This window comes from Anabrus simplex, chromosome 8 (genome assembly GCF_040414725.1).
Source record: "Anabrus simplex isolate iqAnaSimp1 chromosome 8, ASM4041472v1, whole genome shotgun sequence".
NCBI lineage: Eukaryota > Metazoa > Arthropoda > Insecta > Orthoptera > Tettigoniidae > Anabrus > Anabrus simplex.
Window position 1 is genome coordinate 37,947,737 of NC_090272.1, and position 25,651 is coordinate 37,973,387.

At 39.0% G+C, this 25,651-nt stretch overlaps 1 protein-coding gene across 3 annotated transcripts in view; it reads right to left on the reverse strand.

The window, feature by feature from the left end:
• Positions 1 to 2,294: 2,294 nt before the first annotated feature.
• IntS6 (integrator complex subunit 6) overlaps positions 2,295 to 25,651 on the reverse strand; it is a 129,510-nt gene continuing 106,153 nt past the window's right edge. For all 3 annotated transcript variants that reach the window (XM_067152111.2, XM_067152110.2, XM_067152112.2), the window contains 2 exons: positions 3,405 to 3,782; positions 2,295 to 3,097 (listed from right to left, as the gene is read on the reverse strand). In XM_067152111.2, coding sequence (XP_067008212.1) covers positions 2,880 to 3,097; positions 3,405 to 3,782 — 596 coding nt within the window. In that variant the 3' untranslated portion in view covers positions 2,295 to 2,879. The remainder of the gene's footprint in view (positions 3,098 to 3,404; positions 3,783 to 25,651) is intronic.

Here is a 25,651-nt window from a genome sequence, read left to right on the forward strand (position 1 = left end):
GTAAAATTAACATTACTGTGAATGATAAGGTGGAAGCAATAAATAAAATAGAGAATGGGGTAACTGTTAAAAACATGGCATTACATCATAACGTAGGAGACAGAACAGTATGCAATACAGTGTGAAACTTCTGCTTCATTTGATTCAAGCAAAGCACTCAAATATAGGATGTAAAACTGCCCATGAGGGAATCTCTTGATAAAGCATTACAAAGCTCAGAGGCAAACCATCCTGAGCCTGTGGAGGTCAGTTACGTGAAACTAAAGAAATAAGGCTGAAAGAAGAATTTGATGCACCATCAGGGTTACCAGGTTTCAAAATGACCATGGAAAGGGAAAAATTCTGAAAAATCAGGAAGCTGCCATGAAATGAAAAGTATTTTGTAGGACTTCAATATCTCCTTCCTGATCAGGGGTTCATTTTGGAAAGGTTTATCGACGCATACACCTAAACTTCAAACTGAGAATTGTGGTACAGGGCAAGAATCTAGAAGCTGTGGCAAAGGAACTTACACAAACGGAGAGCCAGAAATTTCTTTTGTGTTGCAGCGATGTTTGATAACTGTGTCACTATGCAACACCATTGAAATCAGAGACTGAGTAAGGAGTATGGATAGTTCAACAGAAAGCTTTATGACAAACTGACAGAGCGCTAGTTGAAATAAATACAAGCAGCCCAAGCAGTAAGACAGGATAAATGCCAGGAAAAAAGAAGCAATGTCTTTAGTGAGAACAAGCTGAAGTCTGAGGTCATAAAAAAAAGCTGCAATGCCGTGTCATGTAATGCACATGATGGAATAATAAAACAGGCTATTATAATGAACAGAAAAAGGAAATTTTCAGCAAATGATTAAATGGAAAATTTGTGATCCAATGTAAATCTTTTTCAGATTCAATAGGTATGAATCCACTAGGTCAGTGTTAATTTCAACAAATTGTCTCACCTGTAGGAAAAAGATAAATGACATTGTTAATCAGCATTGAAAATACTGTATTATATTATAGGGAGCTAAATTAACTAGAACTTAAATTTTATGTGATTAATCAATTCTGGATACTATCTATGAAATTTCATAGGCATGAAAACAAGTGCAACCAGTGAAATGTCATGAGGAAAGATTCCTTTGGATTTGGAAGATAGAATTGGACTCAAAAGGTGCTGATGACGCTTGTTGTTTAAAGGGGCATAACAGCTAAGTCAGACCCAGATTCGAAAGGAACATTAGTGAATAAGTCAAGATTGCATAATTAAGGTGAAAACACGGAAGCATTGGTTATGAAGTAATACTAGGACAGCACAGTTTTAAAAACACATCGACAGAGAAAGTAATATCAGAAAAATAAATCATATTGAGTCTGTTGTTTTGTAGAGGATGTTCATTCTTTAATCCACATAGCTTCTTGCTGTTAATTTAGAAACAATCATCCACATATTGGCATTTTTATCACAATATTGTTTTTAAAATGCACCATTTTAATTCATTATAGCCCAAAAATATTAAATTTTCAAAGTGCGTATTTCCCCTAGTACTTCCCGTCCTAAGGGGCCTTTGGCCAATCAAGTGACCGCTGCTCAGCCCAAAGGCCTGCAGATTATGAGGTGACATGTGATCAGCAAGAATAATCCTCTTGGTCGTTATGTTAGCTTTCTAGACTGGGGCTTCAATCTCACAGTCAGCTCAAATGTAATAATGTAGGCTGAGTGGACTCTGAAACAGTCCCCATGTCCAGGTAAAAATCCCTGACCTGGCCGGAAACTGAACCAACCTCCTCCAGGTAAGAGGCAGACACGCTACCCCTACATGACAGGGCTGACGAAGAAATAGGAAAATTAATGTATTTTAATGAATTACTTGTAAATTCCAATATTTACACTTGACCTGCATACGATAATCAGGATTTTGCTGTATGGGAAAGATGAAAAGTTTTCTTCAAAAAGAAAGAAGACTTTTACATACAATAAGATTACTACAGAGAAACATTTTGTAGTATAATCTAGCAGTGATGTAAAGAAGTATAATCTTCTGATAAATTTAATAAATAAATAAAATATGTTCATAAAACTTACGTTTTGAAACAGTGCTACTTATCCCTGATCACTTCATAAGGACATTTTCAACAGATCTGTTATTCATGAGCCAGTAACTGTCAGTGATCTCAAGTACTTTCATATTATTTATAAATACATACCATTCAAACACACACTATCACAAAAAAGAACTTCAGAGGTCTGAAACAAAAATAACAAACTTAAAATGCCAATACACAGACAACGTAGTTTTCTTAAATAAATTTATTTTCTTGAATAAAAACATAATTCAATTCATATTCGGTTATACCCGACAAACTGAGGCAAGGGAAAAGAAAAAACAGCATTCAAAACGTTTGCAGGAATGAATGATCATTTATTGCTGTCATAGGTGATGCTTAAGCAGTTCTTACAAGCACCACTATTTAAATGGGCCAAAACTAATCCTGATGGTGTTACAAAAGCATAAAATGAACTGAAAAATTTTAAGTAATTTTCTTTACCACTGGGATGTGAATTGACTATGTTTAAAACATACAAATCGCAATGGTCATCACTAATAACATTTCTATGGTGAAAAATGAATTTATACACGATATCCAAATGTTAGCAAAGGTAATGTATCTTACAAATGTACAAATAAATACGCACCAATATTTAAAAACGAAGTCGTCTATATTAACACGAGGAGGTTAAACCTCCATTAAATATGTCTCTCTGAACATCTGTCGTCACACGGAAGATGCCTTTAATGAGAATGTCATTTCATTATGTAAAACCGATTTAATTTAATTATTCATGTATCATTTAAAAACGACAAAGTACAGGTCCTGTTCGAAGATCACTTTATATTATCCTAACCTAGTAGCTCCATTATGCGTTGGTGGACGAACTGAATTTGTGTTGTGGTTGTTTCCAGTAAGCATTGCCTGTAAGAAATCCTCTAACGAGCTGGCCAAATTTCGGCGTTTAAACCGTAATGATTCATGGATAACTTCTTTTAACAGAGCTACTCGAACATCTAAGCCTCCTTTCATGGTTTGTAAATGCTTGAATAAAGCCCCAAAGTCTGCAAACAGAAATATACATAAATATATATTTTAATAAAGATAAATATTATTCGCTCAAATAAAAATAAAATAATAAATAAAGAACTAAGTACTCTATTTCAACTGGGTGAATAAATTTCAATAAGTCAACATTTAATCAATGTTATAAGTTGTTAAGAAAGTTGAAATATAATGTTGAAAATGGAAGTTTACCGCGAATAACGGGATGTTTATCGCTTCGTTATAAACATATATATCCATGCATATATAAACATTTGACATAACTAAGAATAAGAACACAGTTGCAATTACAGTTGCTGAACTTACTTTTGCCTGGTCTTCGAACCTCCTTATATGCCAATGTACGAACATTTAAATTATGCCTCTTAATCTCTGCCATTTCCTTCTTGCTGAGCTCGACTCGTGCCACAGGACTAGATGGTCGTTGTATATGTCCCAAGGTACCCACATTACTGCTGCCAATCTCTGGAGGAATGAGTGCAGTGTCTTGGTCTTCAAAATGATTAGTTGGATATGTAAAATGATTAGGCAATGCTGGACTGGAAGGAGGGGAGGGACGAACTAAGGACAAGGGGTTAGAAGTCTCTGATATGTGATTGGAAAGAAAGGAGTCAACAGAACCACTAGCAGGCGGAGAGGGAGAGCGTGGGTAACTGCCCAGGTGTGGCTGGATCCCATCATCTCCTACAAAATAAACAACACACGGCTATAAAAACCATCACAATAAACCAGATATTCAAAGAAAGAAGGAAACAAGTGTTCTACCAACAAATTTCCAATTTTGCCTCTACTGGATGAGATGTTCACAATTTCAGTACAATACATTTTTCAGCAAGAGGAAAAACCATGACATGTTTATAGTGGAGTTTATTTGGAAGGAGAAAAAACGTTGCTATAATAGCTAGACTGTGTAAGCCATTGTTATCACTGCGATGGTACAAGGCTATTTTTAACAGTTGCTTAACATCACCTTAACACATTGATGGGAAAGCTCTAGGTTTGGGAAAGTAGTAGCCAGGGCCTTAGTTAAGGTACAGCCTGCTGTGAATATTGAAAACCATTTTCAGGGCTACTAATGGTGGAATTTGAACTCACCCAAAACCAATTTCAGGGCTCCTAACAGTGGAATTTGAACTCTCCATTTTCTGAATGGAAGCTTGCAGCTACATGACCTGAACAACATAACCAACTCGCTTCCCCCATGGCACTACAAGCCTGATAGACTTTAGCATACCAAGTGACCACTGCTCAGCCCAAAGGCCTGCAGATTACGAGGTGATGTATGGTTAGGGAGATGAATCCTCTCGGGCGTTATTCTTAGTTCTCTAGAACGGGGTCACCATCTCACTGCCAGATAGCTCTCAATTGTAATCACATAGGCTGAGTGGACCACAAACCAACCCTCAGGTTCAGATAAAAATTCTTGATCTGTCTGGGAATCGAACCTGGGGCCTCTGGGTGAGGGGTAGGCATGCTACTGTTAAACTGCAGGGCCAGCAGCCAACTCACATAGTAGGCAAAAAAAACCTTCAGGTACATCTTTCCTGGAATGACTTGTGGTAATTCATTCACTCGTATCTGCCATAATATTGACAAAAGTTGGCCTGTTTCATTCATACTTGTCCTCCTTTCACATTAACATGACAATGTATGAACTGATATCATATGTTTTTAATATTATACGTTTTAAGACACCTGAGTGCCAAATTTCATCCTTCAATGTGTCAGAATCCAACAACACAGAATAACAAGGTTACCTTTGAAAGAGGGCAATGACAGACCCACAATACCAGATCAGCAGATCTTTCAACACATTGTGAGATACCAAAAGCTCTTTTGGCTTACCCAACAATATTTACATTCTATCTACACCTTAACGTAATCTTAGTTCAAATAAAAAAATTTTAAACAATTATTTCAAGGTCATACAGGAGGACTTACTGTATAAGAAACATGGACTACTCATCACAGCAATCACACATATCTACTCACTATACAATTTTGTTACAAATATAATAAATAAGAAAATCAAATTACATTCATAAATTCTCTGGAAATGGAACAGAATGACTCCACTCCACCAATAGCCAACCTGAAATCCTAACTATATTTTAGTAATAACTGACATCTAAATGTTCATTTCTTTGACAAAACTTCTTTTTAATTATTTCAAGTTTTGATTTTCTGAAAAGTTTACACAATTTCCTCCAATCAGGAAATAAAACTAAGCAACCTACATTTTAATTATTAAGGATAAAAATCTACAATTTTACTTTTTCCTAATATTGTCCTCTCTGGAACTCTCTCACTAAGCTTGGTCAAATACTTTTAATATGACAATACCGGACAGCTTGCTGTTTCCAGCGAGAAAGCCGATAGTGCTGCTACCTACATGGCTTGGTGTGACCAACTCTTCAATAACATATTGCCATCTGTATGATTCTTGGCGCACTGCCTTGTTGTTTATATGTATGAGTGTTTGTCACTAAATGATCTTACATTGTAGTTATATTCCAATAAAAGTGTTATGCGCTGAACAAATTACCCAGCAAGATAATGGGCATGGGAACTGATAAGGACCGCAAGTATTAAAAAAAGGAATGACCTCGCATCTGTGTTGAGGTTACATTCTATGCCCCTTATATTAAGAAAATAAATCAAATACTCTACTGAAATGTTAGTGGGACGTAAAACCAATAATATTAACAAATATGGAACTCTAGTATACTCAAACTTGGGGGTCCACATTGTTAAACAGTGCCATAAATTTCACAATCGAAAACGTGGGCCTGTAGCGTAATGTTTATCGCGGTAGTCTTGAAATTGAAAATTGAAGGCCATGAGTTTCAAATCTGGTTATCTCTTCTTTTACTGTAAGAAATTAATAATTTTCTTTACGTCCCACTAAGTACTTTTATGATTTTCAGAGACGCCGAGGTATCGGAATATAGTCCTGCAGGAATTCTTTTACATGCCAGTAAATCTACCTACACGAGGCTGACGTATGTGAGCACCTTCAAATACCACCGGATTGAGGCAGGAACGAACCTGCCAAATTTGGATCAGAAGGCCATCGTGTCAACTGTCCGAGCCACTTAGCCCGGCATTAGAAAATTATTTCAGTGTATTATTGGCATAGACTTGAGCACCAGTCCAACTAATTTAATACATGTATATGGTAACTCTTCATGCATAAATTTGTGAAAGAGACTTCAGGAAATTCTGAACACTTCTTCCTTGTCAGGAACATCGTAGTTCACTTACGTAACCCCAATTTCTGTCTTCAGAGGTAAAACAGAAATTTCAAAGTAGAGCAAAAGGGAGACAGCAGAGTGACGTGAGTTCCCCTGTAGAGCTCGGGAAGATCGGCCGTACTGAAGAAGAAGATTGATTGATTGATGCTTGTTGTTTAAAGGGGCCTAACATCGAGGTCATCAGCCCCTAATGGTATGAAATGAGACGAAATGAAATGACAAATTAAAAACCCAAAATCCTCCACTGACCACGATTCAAAACGCGAGGATGGATGGATATGAATTTAAAACAATCACTGGAACCGACCCACAGTGCCTCACATGCACAGAAGCTTGCGTAAAACAATAGTATTACTGACTAAGGGACTACTTCTATAGCACGATACTGAAACGATGATGCTTGTAGTTGAAAGGAGTCCAAAATCCAAGTGATCGGCCCCTCATAATGGTACTTATAGCTAGAACAGTAGAACCATGGTATTTGTCATGTTGCGGTACTAATCAAGAGTAGTGTAGACTCGTGGTATTCTGCACATTATGGTACTACTCACAGGTAATGAAATTCGCACATGTATTACAGATTTAGGGTGTTTCGCACATTGCGGCACCATTGACAGGCAATGCAAATCTATGGTGTTCATCACCTAAGTGTACTAACACCACAGGGACTCTTTACTATCCCGTGGTGTTCCTCATACAGTGGGTACTAATCATAGACAAGCCGGAACCATGGGTTCCATCATCCCATGGTGTCGCTCATATAGTGCCACTTATCACAGGTACTGTAAAGCCGTCATGCTCTCATTTGCTACTAATCACAAACCTACTTGGTACCTAACATAGTAGTACTACGCACAAGGAAAAGCGACCCATGGTGTTCCCCGCGTGGTGGTACTAACCACAAGGAGTTTCATGGTTCTAATAAAATCATTCCTTGGTCGCCCCTTTTAGTCGCCTCTTATGACAGGCAGGGTATACCGTGGGTGTATTCTTTGTCCAAGTCCCCCACCCACAGGGGGTAGAAGAAGAAGAAGAAGAAGTCAAAATAATGGACCAAAACTCCTGTTCCTTAATTACAGCTTCTCTTTCCCTAAATCTTAATAAATCATGGATGTCGTTAAGTTATCTGCCCCCTCTAGCGCTTTGGCTGAATGGTTAGTGCTTGGTGCCCCCGCCCCCTTTTTATGCTACCTTAATTCTTCGGAGTGTTTGACCTCTCCCATTTCCCTTCTGATTAATGTTAATAGGGGATGGCTGGCCAGTTGTACTTCCTCTTAAAATAATCACCACCATGGAATGGTCAGCGTACTAGCCTACAGTTCAGAGGGCCCTGGTACGATTCCCGAATGAGTCGGAGATTTTAAACGCGTCTGTAAATTCCTGTAGATCGAGGGCCACGGGTTTGTGTTCAAATTCATACGCAACTTCAAGTATATACAACACATCATATGAAAAATACGCAATAGTGAGTACGGTATATATCCCTCCACATGATTGCTGTTAGGAAAGACATCCTGCCGGAAAACTAGGCTAAGTCCATACAAAACCCTGCGCTAGGTAATTGAGAAAAGGCTAGGAAGAAGAGGAGAGAGTAGTTGTTAAATATTTCCCCCAGAGGCTGGGTGGATCCTCAAACAAATTCTGCTTTAGAATTTTTACACATAGCGAAAGGCACGGCTAACATAATGCTTGTTTGGAGATTTATGAAGGAGGCATTTCATATTTTAAAATTCCATTCCTAATTATTATGATTATTCAATTATTTTAACAAAAATATTTCCAATGAGTGTAGTGCATTCCTCTCAACTGTAGCGTAGACAAGTATGCAGTTCACACCAACATGCTAGATGTCACCACCGTCGCTGTTCGCACTCCACTCAATGCTGTTGAGATAGAGCTGTCCGGTATTGGTGTATTAAAGTATCTGGCTTGGTTACACATTATGACATAGATTTTAAAGTCTGTGTCAGTTTCATCCTGTTATGATCTATGCAGTGGTTGCTCGCCATGGTAGATGTTGGCAACTGGTTCTGGGCTCCACTTGAGCTAAGTACCTATTCTTTCATTATACCGTGCACGTCAGAAGTATCAATGCTGATGTGGTCTAGATGTCTGGTGATCAGTGAACAATGTGCATTTCTACATTTCATGTTGTGGATATAAATTTTAAGATATTATCTGTTTCAATACAAGAACCTACTGTCATTATGACCACCTTTTCATCAATTCCAAAAAAATACTTGAGCAACATTCTCGTTATCCTTAAAATTATAATCACAACAAAAAGTACTGTATTGACCTGAATATAAATTATATTTTACATTGGAGGGAGGATATAAGAAGCACTTACGTATTACCTTAATGTCCTAATGAAGAAGACATACACTTCAATTTCACACAAAGTTTCAGTGATTCCCACAAACAACACGCCTTTCACAAAAGTCTGAACATTTTCACAGTGTTACGAATATATAAAATAAAAGATATATTCCATATGAAGAATATTGAATAAATGTGGAAGTCTTTCTATGAAACTCTCAATTCTTGCCTTACACCTTTATTTTATCTTGTTGTGACAAAGTAGTGCAGGGAGTTGCGTCTTTGATGCAGCTGCAAAAGAATCATCTGAGGACACAAGATGTCCAGGACATAAACAAACGTATGTATAACTTTGCAATTTGCTACACTTATATACACAGGTCACAAGAGTTTAGTGAAACAGTTTAATCCTTCGTGTGTCCACCATGGCAGTCTTGACAAAATCCAAACCTGCCAGACAAGTATGTCTGGCCTTGGTGGTTTTCTAGTGTGATTTGTGCAAACACCTGCAATTTTTAATTTATCTGGCAGATCCATTGGTTTTTGGCCATACATAACGTACCTGCACATAAAAAAAGTCCTGGAATACCAGATCCAGTGAATCTGAGGGCCAAGGGATGGGTCCAACACAGCCACACCACCGGTCATTGAACAGTTCATTGCACAATTCATGCACATAGATTGCCTAGCGTACCGAGTTATCTTGTTGAAAAATTATGTTTAGAAGACTATTTTGCTCCAACTGTGGTATGACAAATTGTTCCAATGTATGAAGTTATTTGGCAGCACAAAACAGTGTCTTCTTGAAAGAAGAAAGGGTCGTACACTGCCTGATAGGTAACACTACACATGTTGAGTTTAGGTCTACAGCATTCAAGTTTGTAGGAGATGTGTGGGTTTTCCCGTCATAAAATGACTGCACTGTGTTTGCTCACACGGCTGCTAATGTGAAAGTCGCTTCGTCCGTAAATATCTACAGATTTACCTACTGATCATCTGTCGCCTTCTGCTCACACATTAAATTGCAAACAGTGTACCTAGCCTCATAATCTCTGTTGTTCATAACATGCAGGGGTTGTTGGCCTATCTTGAGGTATTGTCGGATGACCCTCTGACAAGTGGGTCAAGTGATGTGTTTCTCAGCCGACGGTTTGTACAGCAACTAGCATGGGTTCTGTGTCATAACCTATCTGATGCATTCCTGTCTGTTTCTGTTATGCACTCATTTGCCCGTGTGAAGCACAGAGGAAACTTCTGCCAGAGAACCTGTCTCACTGCTTCATTACATCACATTATGAGGGTGCCTAATGACATTATGTACTCAAACCAAGCACGCACAAGATGCACAGAACAAATTGTTGTGGAGTGATCACCACCTTGGCAAACTGGTGGGCATGCATGCACTTCCACATGGACCTGGTAGAAAACTTAATCAACTCACTAGTTTCCCAATGATTCTGCACCTTCCAGGATGTTTTATTTTTATGACATCCAGAATGGAACACCCTGTATATCTAGTTGCATCTCTAACATCTCAACCATCAACTGTTGTAGATAGGAAATGTGTAAAAGGTGAACGAGGAGCTAGGTAAGTTCCTCATTACTTTCCTCACTATACCAGATGGTGCCATTACACACCAATCTACCAAGCCCACTGATAAGCATTTACCAACTGACCACATGAACCATACTTCTGCTACTTTCATACTGTCAAAGCTAAAGATAAGACTGACAGAAACAAAACTGTTCCAGCTCATCCCAGAAGAGACAGAGATAGATCTGAACTTTCGAATTCCATAACTGATGTGCAGCATACAAATATGCTACGTATGATCGCGAATGAGGAGAGAGATCTTAACATGTTGGCTGCCAGAGCGGTACATTGTACCGCTGACATGTGTTGCTACATGACTTTCCCTGCCGGGCCGGCAGACCGCTGAGCTGTTGAATTCGCTATGCTAGCGTACCGCTATGGCCCCGGAGCAAATCCTGGCGTGCTTGGTTTCCAAAATATAGTCTATTTTTTTTATTAATCCAATCTCCTTTTAATGGCAATATGTGTGTATTTGTCCAATCAGTTTAGCCATGCGCTTAGGTGTGCCGGGTTAGCTAACTAGCAAGCTCAAGATTTTGGAGATTGTGAGTTTTAATCCTACTGTCGGGAAACCTGGTTATGGTTTTCTGTGATTTCCCATTTTCACCCCAAGCTTATGCTTACTTAATCAATAGACCACACCGATTCCTTCCAAATTGTTGCACCCATGCCTGAGCTGATTTCTACGCTTATCGCAATAAATATAGCGTAAACATGAGCGTATTTGCATTTTCTAAATTGACAACATAGCAACATTTTACATTACCATTGAGCATTTCACAACGAGTAAATAGGAAATAAATATATTTCAAATTTAACTTGGTGAAGAGTTTTTGTGTTGCGAAATGTAATAGATCAGTTTGACATGGACACTACTTACCAGAATTCTCATACAAAATGGCTAGCATCATTTTCTTACGAGTTCGAGAAGAAAACAGTTTCATTGTTATAACTAACCTCTCCGTTCACTGGTAAAATAACTTAGAAATATCTTGCAAGTATTTCACACACACCTTACTGTAAAACAATGAGTGCCTTGTGATTGTAGTCCTAAGCGCTAGTAAACAAATCGTGGCACACTCTGTTATGTACAATGCATACTATCAAGCAATGCAAGCTTCTGGTACCGCTAGACTGTACCGCTCTGGCCGTCTAGGCAAAACCATGCAGTGAACTTTTCTGCGGGCCCACGGCGGTACCTCGGGGTGCTGGCAATTTTTTATCGTATTTCATACGTACATTGAACACTTAGGTGAAATATCACTTTGAATTTTGCTTTACTGCTTATTTACTACATGTATAGAAGGAAAAATGCTTTGGCCATCGGGACATTTCTTGCTATGTGTCCTGGCATTCAACGTGTTAAAACAAAGTGACCAGTTATGCTCAGTCCATGGCTAGTATTATGAGTTTAGTTACTATTACTACCTAGCAAAACATACAAGGTTATTTACTTGGTCCATTTGGTAGTTGGTACCTATTTATTTATTTAGCGTATGGCTAACACATCACATTATAGATAGAATAATAATAAATAATATTTACAATTTGAAGTATTTACAGTTTCAAATTATTTACATATTCAACACACAAGGGTGAGAGCAGAAAAAAGTCTCTTGGGTTTCCCTGGTAGGCAGTGAGAGGACACTGCTCCACAATGTGCCGAACTGTTTGCTTCACAGCACCACAACTGCACGCTGCCGAATTAAGTATTCCCTAATTTATAATAGACAAGTACTCTAATAACAAAACCCTGTTTAAGACATATGCCCTGTCCATCATGACATATAGTCTGGAGAAGAAGTAAGTCAACTGCAAGCTGTTGAAATGAAGTTCCTTAGATCAGCTGTACAGAAAACAAGGACAGAATTGGGAATGATCAGATACAAAGAGACCTGCAGGTCAACCTGACCATGGAAGAAAGGCCGAGTGTTGTAAGGCTAGAGAGGCTAGGACATGTTAAGCGGATGCAGCAGACTCTAACACCAAGGAAGTATCTTGAAAAGATTGTTCTGGAATGAAGACCAATTGGACACCCTAGAAAAAGGTGGTTAGATCAGATAAGAGAAGACCTAGAGAAGAGATCAGAAACATGGGATGCCCTAGAGAGAAAAGAATCATACCAGGACCGTAATAAATGGAGGCACATTGTTCTACCCGGCTCGCTGGAAGGAATACTTGAAGATGTACTCTAATAACAAACACATTAAAACTTACAGAACAACAATTTCCACAGCCCAAATATAACATTTACTACAGGCAGAATAAAAAATCCCACAATGGAAAATATCTCAAAGATTTTACGAGCTGACTTTGTGACGGTTAAAGGGGATGCACCGAATCATAAAACTCCAAAGGATCTGCTATTTCTCCTAATATGCTACATTTGAATGGACTGAAACAGTTAAGGTTTCGTTTGAAGGGGTCAACTTTTAGGAATAAAAATAGTTATGAATCACACAATGTCTAAGTAAATACAATATTCATGTATATACAGAGATTCATCATGATTACCAATTCAACAACAAAAAACCCTCTTACAAGGAGAAAGTTATCTAAGTTCTACTGATCTGCATTTAAGTATTTTGTTAAGTTTGTATCAGGCTGTCACTCAGTAAAGTAATAGGGAACAAGTGTTCATCAGTTCACATCAAAGAGAGCTGAGTTTGTCATCATTGTGACTGCCTCACTTACTGTGAAAGGAAACCGTAACTCAGTACAGAGCATCCATGTAAAATTTAACCTACTTGATGTATTACTTATTTTTCTTTTTACATGAGTTATTCACCAAAATCCTTCCAAACGAGGAGAAAATATAAAGTTAAATGCACACTATTAAACAAATTTAGATCAGCCCCTATCAAAAGGCAGTCAACATTAAGGCATAACTCCATGTTATTAGTATGTTCACAAGAAATCTTTATTTTGCAATAATCAAGGAACCTTAATGTTCTTCCAGACCAATTTCATGTTCAAAAGTACTGTAGATACTAAATGCTCGAATTTGGAAGTGAATTTGTTAAAAATTATATGCAACACAAACTCAAATAACACCAGATGTATCTGGACCCTGAAAAAAAAAAACTGTTCCTGTAAATATAATAGCCAGCATGAATGATGGAATTAAATTTTGCTTCGCTGAGTTCATCTCGAGTTGATTTTACAACTCACTGAACATGCTGGAAGTAACAAAAGACAGTAAAACTCTTAATTTTTACAAGGGACCACTAAAAAAAAGAAAACCTTTTTAACCCTTTCACTGCGGTCGAATGCTCTAGCAGTCAGGAGGGAGCGGTGCCGCACACCCGGTGGACTGCTGTAGCAGTCGTGCTGGAGCTGTGCCTCATAGCCGGTAGACTGCTGTAGAAGTCGCGTGTCTTTCGGCTGTTTTCGGTTTCGCTATGAAAGACTGCTGAGGAAGTTCGTACTTAGATGTCTCTCGTGGCTGACTTGGGAGTCCATAGTTACGGCTAAGATCACCAGATGAAAGGAGTAACCAGTTCGAAGATGAAGGCAATGTGTCTGGTATATTACCCATTTCATGCCTAGTTGCACCCCTGTGCTGATGTGCTTGAGCTTCCTGATTTAGCTTTCAATCACTTATAAATTGTGAAAGGCCTGATGACGGAGGAAAGATATACTGCGGAGGAAACTCTTGCCCTCATATTGGGTAGTGACTTTGAAGATGATGACGACGATAGATAGTGATTTATCATCTGTATCTGGTGACAGAACGACTTTAATCACACCTTCTACTTCAGTTACAGCTTCGTCGTCTAAAAGATTGGCCTACTTCGACGATTCAGCTGAAGATAGTGATGAAGACCAAGTGTCTGAATCACCAAGCAGAAAATTAAATTGGAAAATGAAATACCTGAATCCGAAGAAACGTAATTTCAACGCAGCTAATTCCGGACTGAAAAGTTTAGTGGACAATATTAAGATTCTTTCAGATACGAGTATCATAACTGTTCTGTGCGAGGAGACTAATAGGTACTTTTCTCAAAAGGTGGCTGCAGGTGGATTTCCGCATTTAAAATAAAATACATTTAACCTCTTCCTGTTCCCTCCTCACATCAAGAGTCGTATGCGGATGGGAGAGTGGAGAGAGACAAGTATCCCGTACAGGGGGCTCAGTGAGCCACTCACTGTTTGCGCCCAGAGGGTCACGCCACCGTACTCGCTACGCCGGAGTGAAAGGGTTAAGCAGGAAATTATTTAAGGTAGGTCTAATACCCAAAAAGTTATACCCTAAACCACGTATGAAACAAACAGCCGACAGATTTCCTTGTAAAATAAAAAACAATTTTTTGAGGAATGGGTTACTGTAGTCTCGTCCTACTTCATGAACCATGGGCAACGGCTGAGTGGTCTAGTAAGTGGTCCTGGGAGTTGGGATACAAGTTGCTATGGAAAGGGAATGGGCATCTCAGACATATTCTGAGTCATGGTTCTCCTCGTGCTCAAGTGGCAAGGACTACACAATCCATAACCCGTTATAGGAGACAACCTCACTTGTACTATGTGTAAGTAGGGTAGCATCTTGCTTCATGAATATACCAAGCTCAGAACATTTTAAGCAAGCCTCAGACCTATGGGAGTAACTGAGTCCAACTCCCATTTGACAGACGAGGACTCCCTGTAAACAACTTGGCGACGAAATGGAATTCAATGGGGAGCTATCAATATTGATGGGGGTTATCGAAGAAATAAAGTAGAGCTGGCTGAGTTAGCAAAGAGGATGCATCTGGATGAGCTAGTAAGTGATATTCGGGTAAGGGGAGATAACGAGGAAGAGATAGGAGATTATAAAGTGTACTTCACGTGTGTTAGAAAGGGAAGGGCAGAGTACGGGGTAGGGCTGTTTATCAGGAATACAATTGCACGCAACATAGTTTCCGGCACGTAAATGAGCGAATGATGTGGGTAGATTTAGCAGTTGGAGGAATTAGACCATGTGAGGGTACAGAAGAGGATGAATTTGACAAGTTTTATGAAGCATATAGTGACATCGTGGTCAGGGTCAACAGCAAGGATAGAATAGTGCTAATGGACAATTTCAATGTGAGAGTTAGAAATAGAAATGAAGGATACAAAAGGGTAATTGGTAAATGTGGGGAAGATATGGAAGCTAATGGGAATGAGAAGCATTTGCTAGACTTCTGTGCTAGTATGGGTTTAGCAGTTACGAATATATTCTTCAAGCATAAGGCTATTCACCGCTACACATGGGAGGCTAGGGATACCAGATCCATAATAGACTATATCTTAACCAACTTCGAATTCAGGAAGTCTGTTAGGAATGTACGAGTTTTCTGGGTAGTTTTCGATGATGGAGACCACTATCTGATCTGTAGTGAACTAAGTATCTCTAGGCCTAGGACAGAGAAAGTGAAAAAAAGTCTGCAAACGATACAGGGTGGAAATTCTCCAGGACGAGAAAATTAGACAGAAGTACATGGATATGATTAGTGAGAAGTTTCGAACAGTAGACTGTAAACAGGTTCAGGACATAGAACGAGAATGGGTGGCATACAGGGATGCTGTAGTAGAAACAACAGCAAGGAAATGCCTAGGAACAACTGTGTGTAAAGATGGGAAAAGGCGAACATCTCGGTGGAATGATGAAGTGAGAGCAGCTTGTAAACGTAAAAAGAAGGCTTATCAGAAATGGCTCCAAACAAGGGCAGAGGCAGACAAGGATTTGTACGTAGATGAAAGAAACAGAGCGAAACAAATAGTTGTTGAATCCAAAAAGAAGTCGTGGGAAGATTTTGGTAATAACCTGGAAAGGCTAGGTCAAGCAACAGGGAAACCTGTCTGGACAGTAATAAAAATTCTTAGGAAGGGAGGGTGAAAGGAAACGAACAGTGTTTTGAGTAATTCAGGTGAACACATAGTAGATCCCAGGGAGTCACTGGACAGGTGGAGGGAATATTTTGAACATCTTCTCAACGTAAAAGGAAATCTTCCTGGTGGTGTTGCGAACAGCCAAGCTCATGGGGAGGAGGGAAAGGATGTTGGTGAAATTACGCTTGAGGAAGTGGAAAGGATGGTAAATAAACTCCACTGTCATAAAACAGCAGCACGAATAGATTAAATTAGACCTGAAATGGTGAAGTATAGTGGAAAGGCAGGGATGAAATGGCTTCATAGAGTAATAAGATTAGCATGGAGTGTTGGTAAGGTACCTTTAGATTGGGCAAAAGCAGTAATTGCACCTGTCTATAAGCAAGGGAACAGGAAGGATTGCAACAACTATCGAGGTATCTCATTGATTAGTATACTACGCAAAGTATTCACTGGTATCTTGGAAGGGAGGGTGCGATCAGTCGTTGAGAGGAAGTTGGATGAAAACCAGTGTGGTTTCAGACCACAGAGGGGCTGTCAGGATCAGATTTTCAGTATGCGCCAGGTAAATGAAAAATGCTACGAGAGGGATAGGCAGTTGTGTTTATGTTTCGTAGATCTAGACAAAGCATATGGCAGGGTACCGAGGGAAAAGATGTTCGCCATACTGGGGGCTATGGAATTTTAGATTATTAAAATCAATCAAAGGCATTTATGTTGACAATTGGGCTTCAGTGAGAATTGATGGTGGAATCAGTTCTCGGTTCAGGGTACTTATAGGGGTTAGACAAGGCTGTAATCTTTCATTTTTGCTGTTCGTAGTTTACATGGATAATCTGCTGAAAGGTATAAAATGGCAGGGAGGGATTCAGTTAGGTGGAAATTTAGTTAACAGTCTGGCCTATGCTGACAAATTGGTCTTAATGGCAGATTATGCCGAAAGCCTGCAGTCTAATATCTTGAAACTTGAAAATAGGTGCAATGAGCATGGTATGAAAATTAGCCTTTCGAAGACTAAATTGATGTCAGTAGGTAAGAAATTCAACAGAATTGAATGTCAGATTGGTGATACAAAGCTAGAACAGGTCGATAATTTCAAGTATTTAGGTTGTGTGTTCTCCCTGGATGGTAATATAGTAAGTGAGATTGAATCAAGGTGTAGTAAAGCTAATGTAGTGAGTTCACAGTTGCGATCAACAGTGTTCTGTATGAAGGAAGTCAGCTCCCAGACAAAACTATATTTACACCGGTCTGTTTTCACACCAACTTTGCTTTACGGGAACGAAAGCTGGGTGGACTCAGGATATCTTACTCATAAGTTAGAAGTAACAGACATGAAAGTAGTGAGAATGATTGCTCGTAGTTCAAACGGGTGCGAACAATGGCAGGAGGGTACTTGGAATGAGGATATAAAGGCCAATTTAGGAATGAACTCTATGGATGAAGCTGTACGCATAAACCGGCTTCGATGGTGGGGCCATGTGAGGCGAATGGAGGAGGATAGGTTACCTAGGAGAATAATGGACTCTATTATGGAGGGTAAGAAAAGTAAAGGGAGACCAAGGTGACGATGGTTAGACTCTGTTTCTAACTATTTAAAGATAAGTATAGAAATGAGATCACAGTACTAGTTGCAAATAGAGGATTGCGACGGCGTTTAGTAAATTCACAGAGGCTTGCAGACTGAACGCTGAAAGGCATAACAGTCTATAATGATAATGTATGTATATTACTGCTTAGTGTAATGTCAGTACCCGACACAGAAAATACGAAACAATGCAATGAATTTGGTGTCTTTTTAGTGTAGCTGATTGTTGAAACACTGTGACCTGTGAAGCCTTCACAATGGCGCTTCTGTCCAGGTAAGTTATTTCTCATTACTGTTGATAGTCAAACAGGAGACGTGTGCAGAGTCTCTTTTAAGAAATGTTTACTGTACAATGTGGAATGTTGTTGTAGAATATTTTATTTGTATTCCCTTTACCTACCTAGCCTGTATGGTCTAGAATAGTAATATTGTGGAATGTTTTGTTTGTATTCCCTTTATCTACTTAAGTTACTACTAGATTGTAAATTATTATTGTTCTGTGATATCTATAACATTCTGGAAAGGTTGTGACATGGACTTTTGGAACAGGGTGTGTTGGCCTATGTCGATTCTAGAAGCATGTCCTTATTAATTCTGGAAGATGGAAAGTTTGTGACTAGTGTCTGCCTATGTTGTGGAATATTGTGAAAACATCGCTACTTGATAAAGAGTGTTGACTGGTGGATCTGGGTGGCGATAGGGAAGATCCTGTGCTCTGACTGGTCACTCGGTAATCAGACCTGGGGCAGACTTGCCTTTTTAAGAGAGCGAGGCAAGATTTCATGGCCTTTGGTTCTCTCGTCAGTCCAGCGACCAGACGCACATCGGCGAATCCTAGACATAGAAATCTATAACTGGTAGCAATTTCAGCTGTTGAATCCTTCTCATTTTCTCAATATCCCCGTGAATGACAGACGGAATAATGATATATATTAAAGTCTAATAGTATTAAATAGTCAGCTTTTCCGCTTCATCTTCCGTCTCTCCGTATGTGTTTGCATCACAAGAAAACACCTGAACAGAATTTAATGAAAATCAGTAAGTATAGTCACAGAATAAGGTACCACAATTTGTGCTGGTTGAAATGGTAGCTTAAGGGAAAGCACAAACTGTAATTTTCAAATATCTATGCTATTAATGGTCCTATCGATAAAAACTCCTAACAGAAGTTACAGAAAATACAATTTTCGATACCTTAAATATAAAAGTTTTACCATTCGGGTATAACAGATATATTCGTGAATTTAGGCTTTTGTCGCTTAGTTCTTAACAATGCCTAGCCACGAGAAAATGGCTAAACAAAATTTAATGAAACTACACCTATAGAGCTGTGAAATAAGGCACCACAGTCTACGCTATAAACTTTTCATGCTCTGTGAAATGGTAGTTTAGGGGAAGGCCGTAATTCTCTAATATCTACGTTATTGGTGATCATATTGATAAATACTACCTATCAAAAGGTACAGATAACACAATTTCTGGTTATTTATGTCTTGTGCACTTTTAATGTACCTGCTATGATAATTCATAATTTACACTTTTGTTGTTAAGGAGAAATGGTAGTTTTTCTATGAAGGGTGTACAGAATCTTTAGCAAAAAGCAGCCAAAAGGAATCTTGCATCCCGCATACTCCACAAAGTACGATGCAACTCATCACCATGTGATTAACGAAAAAGTACCCGGCAGAGGGCGTGAACATTTTCAATGAAGGTGGCAGCCTTGATGCGAGGTCTATCGGAACAATAGAAAACTAGCCATCAAGGCAGCTGACCTAAGCCAGCCAATAGCAACACAGAAAATGCTGGCAAATCTGAGTTATACAATGCCTCCGTTTTAATTCTCCTAAATAAGTAAGAATAACAGGTAGGGAACCTCTTACAGGCATCCATGCCCAGAGAGTGGCACCCCTGTCTATGTGAGTCCCAGAGCACACTGACCCGGTGTGTAACATCTGGTAAAGGGTCCCAGCTGAAGGTAACGAGTGAAGACCTCAACGGCAGCAAAAGCGGAGAATATTATGGTACGGTGGAGCTGGCAACCCATTCCTTTGGGGGGTAGTACAGATGGAACCCACTGCCTCGTGGGATGAGGAGGGATCCTCAAAGATTAAGGAAGTAAACCCCAAAAGAAAATCCTTAATTATATTAGACCTATAGCTCATTCCATGTTAAGAAAACAGTATTGTTCTTATGACAACAAGGTTGCCATATCGCACAGCTCTGATCAACACCATTACAAGAAAACTGCGGTACATAAATTTGTGAAATTCAGTATTTAAGTTCAAGACAAGAAGTGGAAGAAACTAAGCTACAAATTACTTTTATGAACTATAGGGAGCTGGAATTTACAGGGGCCATTTTTGGTTTGAACACAATCGGAGGTAAACTGCAGCACATAAAAAAAACGCAGCATTGAAGTGTAAGGCGAATTATGGGAGAAAATAGACAAATAACACTGGTCAACAATGATTTTATTAAATGTATAATGTATAGTGATTCTTATGTACTTTTGTGTGCTGATTACGAATATGAAACCAGAAATTTCCCATCACCCACAGGTTTTTTGTAATTTCAAATCTTTGTTTTCATATTTACGGGTTAGCATGCTACCATTAACAAAGATTAATAAGCTATTATAATTGTTGGTTTATCATACTCTTACTATATTTTTTTAAAACTTTTTATTCTCTTAAGAATGTACAGAATTCCATATTCATTGTTGCCACAACAATTGGAAACTTTAAAACATTGCAGTTGTCAGTTGAATTAGAGATTTCTTTCATGCGACTGTCTGCATAGAGTTGTGCTTCCAAAGTCTATTGAAAGGAATATACAGTAGTGTTTTATTTTATTGTGTGAAAAATGCCTCGTAACTGTAAATAAACCAGACAGTTTCTGTAATATATGTGGCGAGTTAACCCTTAAAGCGCAGAGGCGAAGTGTTACTACTTTAATTAAGGAAGCTTATGAGTTGTATTTTGATTGCAAGATGGATCTGAATCAGAATTGGGCCCCTAACATATGTTGTGCTTCATGTGTAACTCTACTGACTGGATGGATGAAGGGGACTCGCCATATGCCTTTTGGAATTCCGATGCAGTGGAGGGAACCTACGCATCATTTGACCGATTGCTATTTTTGTGTGACTAATAACTCTGGTATATCTTCTAAGTCAAAACATACAGTTGTATATCCGTCTTTGAAATCAGCAACCAGACCGGTTCTACATGGTCCAGGGCTTCCTATACCTTCTCCACCAGATAGATCGTTGATGCATGGAGATGAAGAAGGTGGCGATGGTGAAGAGTTATGTGATGATAAAATGGATGATGACCAACCCTTTGTAGAAAGTTCTGCTGCTTCTTCTGAGCCTCATTTACTTACACAATCAGATCTAAATGATTTGGTTCGTGATCTTAATTTGTCTAAAACCAAATCAGAATTACTCGCTTCAAGACTAAAAGGCTGGAACCTTATAGAGAAAGATACCAAAGTCTGCTTCTTCCGCCAACGTCAAAAGGAATTTGAGCATCTTTTTTCTAAAAAGGAAGAACTAGTTTTCTGCAATGATGTTGCAGATCTCTTCGAGTTACTAGGGCAGCAGCATAATCCAGAATAATGGCGTTTATTCATTGATTCTTCAAAAAGAAGTTTGAAAGCGGTACTGCTTAACAATGGAAATACATTTCCATCAGTTCCTGTAGTCCATGCAGCTAACTTACAGGAATCATATGAGAACATGAAAATGGTACTATCCGCTATCCAGTATGAAAAGTATTCCTGGCAGATATGTTCAGATTTGAAAGTTGTAGCTCTCTTACTTGGTTTGCATTTGGGATGTACGAAATTTTGCTGCTTCTTATGCAAGTGGGATAGTCGAGATAGAAATAATCACTATATAAAAAAGAACTGGCCAAAAAGACAGTCATTTACTCCAGGACAGGAAAATGTCGTTCATCAGCCTCTTGTTGCATCTGACAAAATCACACTGCCCCCATTACACATAAAGCTAGGTTTGATTAAGAATTTTGTAAAAGCACTTGATCATAGTACGGATGCATTTCAATTTCTCCAAACCAAATTTCCAAAAATATCTGTAGCTAAACTAAAGGAAGGCATATTTGTTGGTCCTCAGATCAAAGAACTGATGAAAGATACAGTGTTTGAAAGCAAGTTAAAAACATACGAACTAGCTGCATGGTCATCATTTAAGAAGGTGGTCACAAACTTTCTAGGAAACTACAAGTCAGAGAATTACAGGGAATATATTAGTGAACTTCTACAAAACTATAAACACATGGGATGTAATATGTCTCTTAAAATACACTTCTTGGACTCGCATCTTGACTTTTTCCCTGAAAATCTCGGCGCTGTCTCAGACGAACACGGGGAACGTTTCCATCACGACATCGTCGAATTTGAAAGCCGTTACCAGGGAAAATGGGTCCAAATATGCTGGCTGACTACTGCTGGTCACTCAAAAGGGATGTTCCTCAAGCTAAGTTCAGCCGAAAATCTACCTCTCATACTTTTTAGGTATGTAAATGAAATTTAAGTTTAGATAATAAATTTTAGTAGGAACAACATTTTTTTAATTTTTTGAAAATTACTCAAAAACTGTGCGTCATAGAAAAATTCTAAAACAGATTTGAAATCAGCAGAAAAAAGTGTACCAGAAACACCCTTTCACTTCCATTTAACAAACAAAAATTTAAATTTTGTTGCCCAGTGTAATTGTTATGGGCTCAAGGGGTGAGGGATGCATTTAATTGCATTTAATACATTTCTCTGGACAATAAAGGCTAGAAAAACCGACGCAACAAATAAATACTGTAGATGACTCTACAAAAGATCACAGTATTAATGTTAAAGAAAGAAATCACACACGTGAGCTTATCGCATAACTCTCACTCAACACAAGACAATTATGCACTGATTTAAAGCATAAAAACACACACGCAACAAATAAATACTGTAGATAACTTCACTACAGAAGTGAGATGCCGGCAATTCACACAGTGAGGGACTACAAGAGGCTTGTACCAGACCAACACAGAAGAAGGAAAACGAAGGGAGGTAATGAAGAGATGGTCGTTCCCGCCATTGTTCTGCCTCCCTACAAATGTATTCATGAAAAAGAAAATGTTATGTAGTTACTTCAATAACTCACGGGCAAAAACGCCTCATCCTCTTTATCTATCTTTCATAGTACATTACGAAGTACAGTATAATATCCCTTAATCACGAGGAATTACGGGCGAGTTGACAGTGCGGTTAGGAGCGCGTGGCTGTGAGCTTGCATCCAGAAGATGGTTTTCCGTGGTTTCCCATTTTCACACCATGCTGTACCTTAAGGCCACAGCTGCTTCCTTCCAACTCCTAGGCCTTTCCTATCCCATCATTGCCATAAGACCTATCTGTGTCGGAGCAACGTAAAGAAACTAGCAAAAAACGCGAGGAATTACGGGTGTCTAGAACGGGGTGTGTTCGCCCGTAGCTCCATAAGAGCAATACTGTTTTCTTAACGTGGAATGAGCTATAGCAAGCCAGTAAAAGAGCTTATTTGTAGTTTCTTTCAAACCATGTAAGAGCCTCGGAACACATTTATCAACTAAATTAAGACACCAGCCTGAGTAGACTCACGTCGGGGATGATGGTTTATGGCCCGATGATAGACACGGTCTTGCAAAAATGCAAAACTCCCAGAGGAGACTAACATAGATTGGGACCATCAACTTACTCGTTCTCACAGGAAAATGTGAACTAGTAGACCTCATGGAAATGACAAAATTAATGATACTGGGGCTGAGTGAAACCAAATGGAGAGGGAAAGGAATGAAAAAATTACATATTCACTGTATTCACATGGAAATAACGAGATGAGGAATGGTGTTTGTTTCATCATGAGTAAAGATCTAGAAGTAGTCGCTGACATTCATTTTGTTACAGAGAGAATAATAAAGGTGACTGTGCATTTAGGGTAAGAAAAACTAATTTTGGTACAGGTGTATGCACCTCAAACTGGATGTTGTCAAGAGGAGAAGAACCAGTTTCTTCATGACTTGGAAAAAGTTATTAGGAAAGAGAGAATAAGCATTATAGACCTGAATGCACAGATTAGGACAGACAGAACAGGATATGAGAATGTAATGGGACCTCATGGATATGGTGGAAGCAGTACAGAAAGTAAACTTCTCCTTGACTTCTGTATGAGAAATGGGTTGGTGGTGAAAAATAGTTGGTTCAAGAAGAGACAAAGCCATAAGATAATCCGATACAGTTGGGATGGACTACACACGACTGTAATTGATTGTCACCTCAGATGAAGAAACGAACAGAATGGTAACAAATGTCAGAGTAATACCCAGCGAGAGTCTTGACAGTGACCACCGTCTATTACTAGCGGACCTGAGAAACTTCTATGTGCCACAAGTACAGAACAGCAAAATTCCAAAAATCAAAGTATGGGAACTCCAGAAAACAGATAAGAGAACTGAGTATCAGAACCGGATAAAAACCATGTTACCAAGAGATGAAAGGAAAAATGGAGAGGCAGAATGGACCAGGCTAAGGGACACACTGGTTAAGGAAGCAACTGAAGTTTGTGGAAAGACAAGTATCAAAACAAGGGAGAAGGAAACACCTTGGTGGAATGAAAGAGTGGGAGCCGCAATCAGGGAAAGAAATCTCTTGCGAAAAGAAAGGGATCGGGAGAAAAATAAACTGGATCTTACTAGAGATGAGGCAAAGATCAGAAACCTCGAACAATTATACCGAAATAAGAAACTGGACATTACAGGAAGACAGCAGAGGCAATAAGAAATTACTGTATAGTGTTATCAGAGGCAAAAGGAAACCAATGAATATTATAAAGGCACTTGAAGATGAAAATGGAAAACTGGTTAGGACAGAAAGTGACATGAGAGAAGTCCTGAAGAACCATTTTGACCACCTACTGAATAGACCAGTTCAAGAACAAAATACAGAACTGGAAATCCAAGCCTACAATGAGGAACCTCCCAATACCAAGACAGAAACTGAGACAGCCTTAAAATATATGCCTAAAGGAAAATCTTCAGGGGCAGATGAAGTGAATGCGGGCATGATAAAGGCAGCAGGCATCCAGGGTATACACTGGCTGCACAGAGTACTAAATGCCGTATGGACAGACAGGAAAATACCTGCAGATTGGAGCAAGGGCGTTATAATTCCCCTGTTTAAGAAAGGCAGCAGATGGAAACCCACTAACTATAGAGGAATAACACTGCTGTCTCATGGGCTAAACATTCTAGAGAAGATCATAGAAAGGGGATTGAGAACCATCATTGAACCACAGTTAGAGGAGGAGCAATATGGAATCAGAAGTAACAGATCAACAATGGATCTAATTTTTAGCACCTGCATGCTGATGGAAAAGTATTGGGAGAAAGGCAAGAACCTGGTCATTGTATTCCTGGATATAGAAAAGGCCTACGATAGTGTTATAAGAGATAAGATCTGGGAGTGCCTGAGGAAAAGAACTCTGCCTGAAGAACTGGTAAGGAAAATTCAGATGTTGTACAAAGATTGTACTAGCTGTGTACAAATTGGGGAAAGTCTATCATCATGGATTTAGACCAAGAGTGGAGTTCAGTAAGGAAGTGCACTGTCCCCACTACTGTTCATCACTGTTATGGTCAATATAATGAAGAATGTCAAGGAAAAGTTAGGTGAATTGAATGCAGTGGCCTTTACTGATGATATCATGATTTAAGGGTGAAACAGAAGAGGAAGTACAGACCAGACTCAACGTATGGAAATCCCAGTTCCAGGAATATAATCTCGACATCAGCAAGACCAAGACAGTGATAATGGCAGTCAACAGAGAAGGACGTCCAGCAAGTGTAAAACTAGGAGACCACCAGCTAGAGTGTGTGGATAGTTTCCCTTACCTTGAAAGTGTAATCTC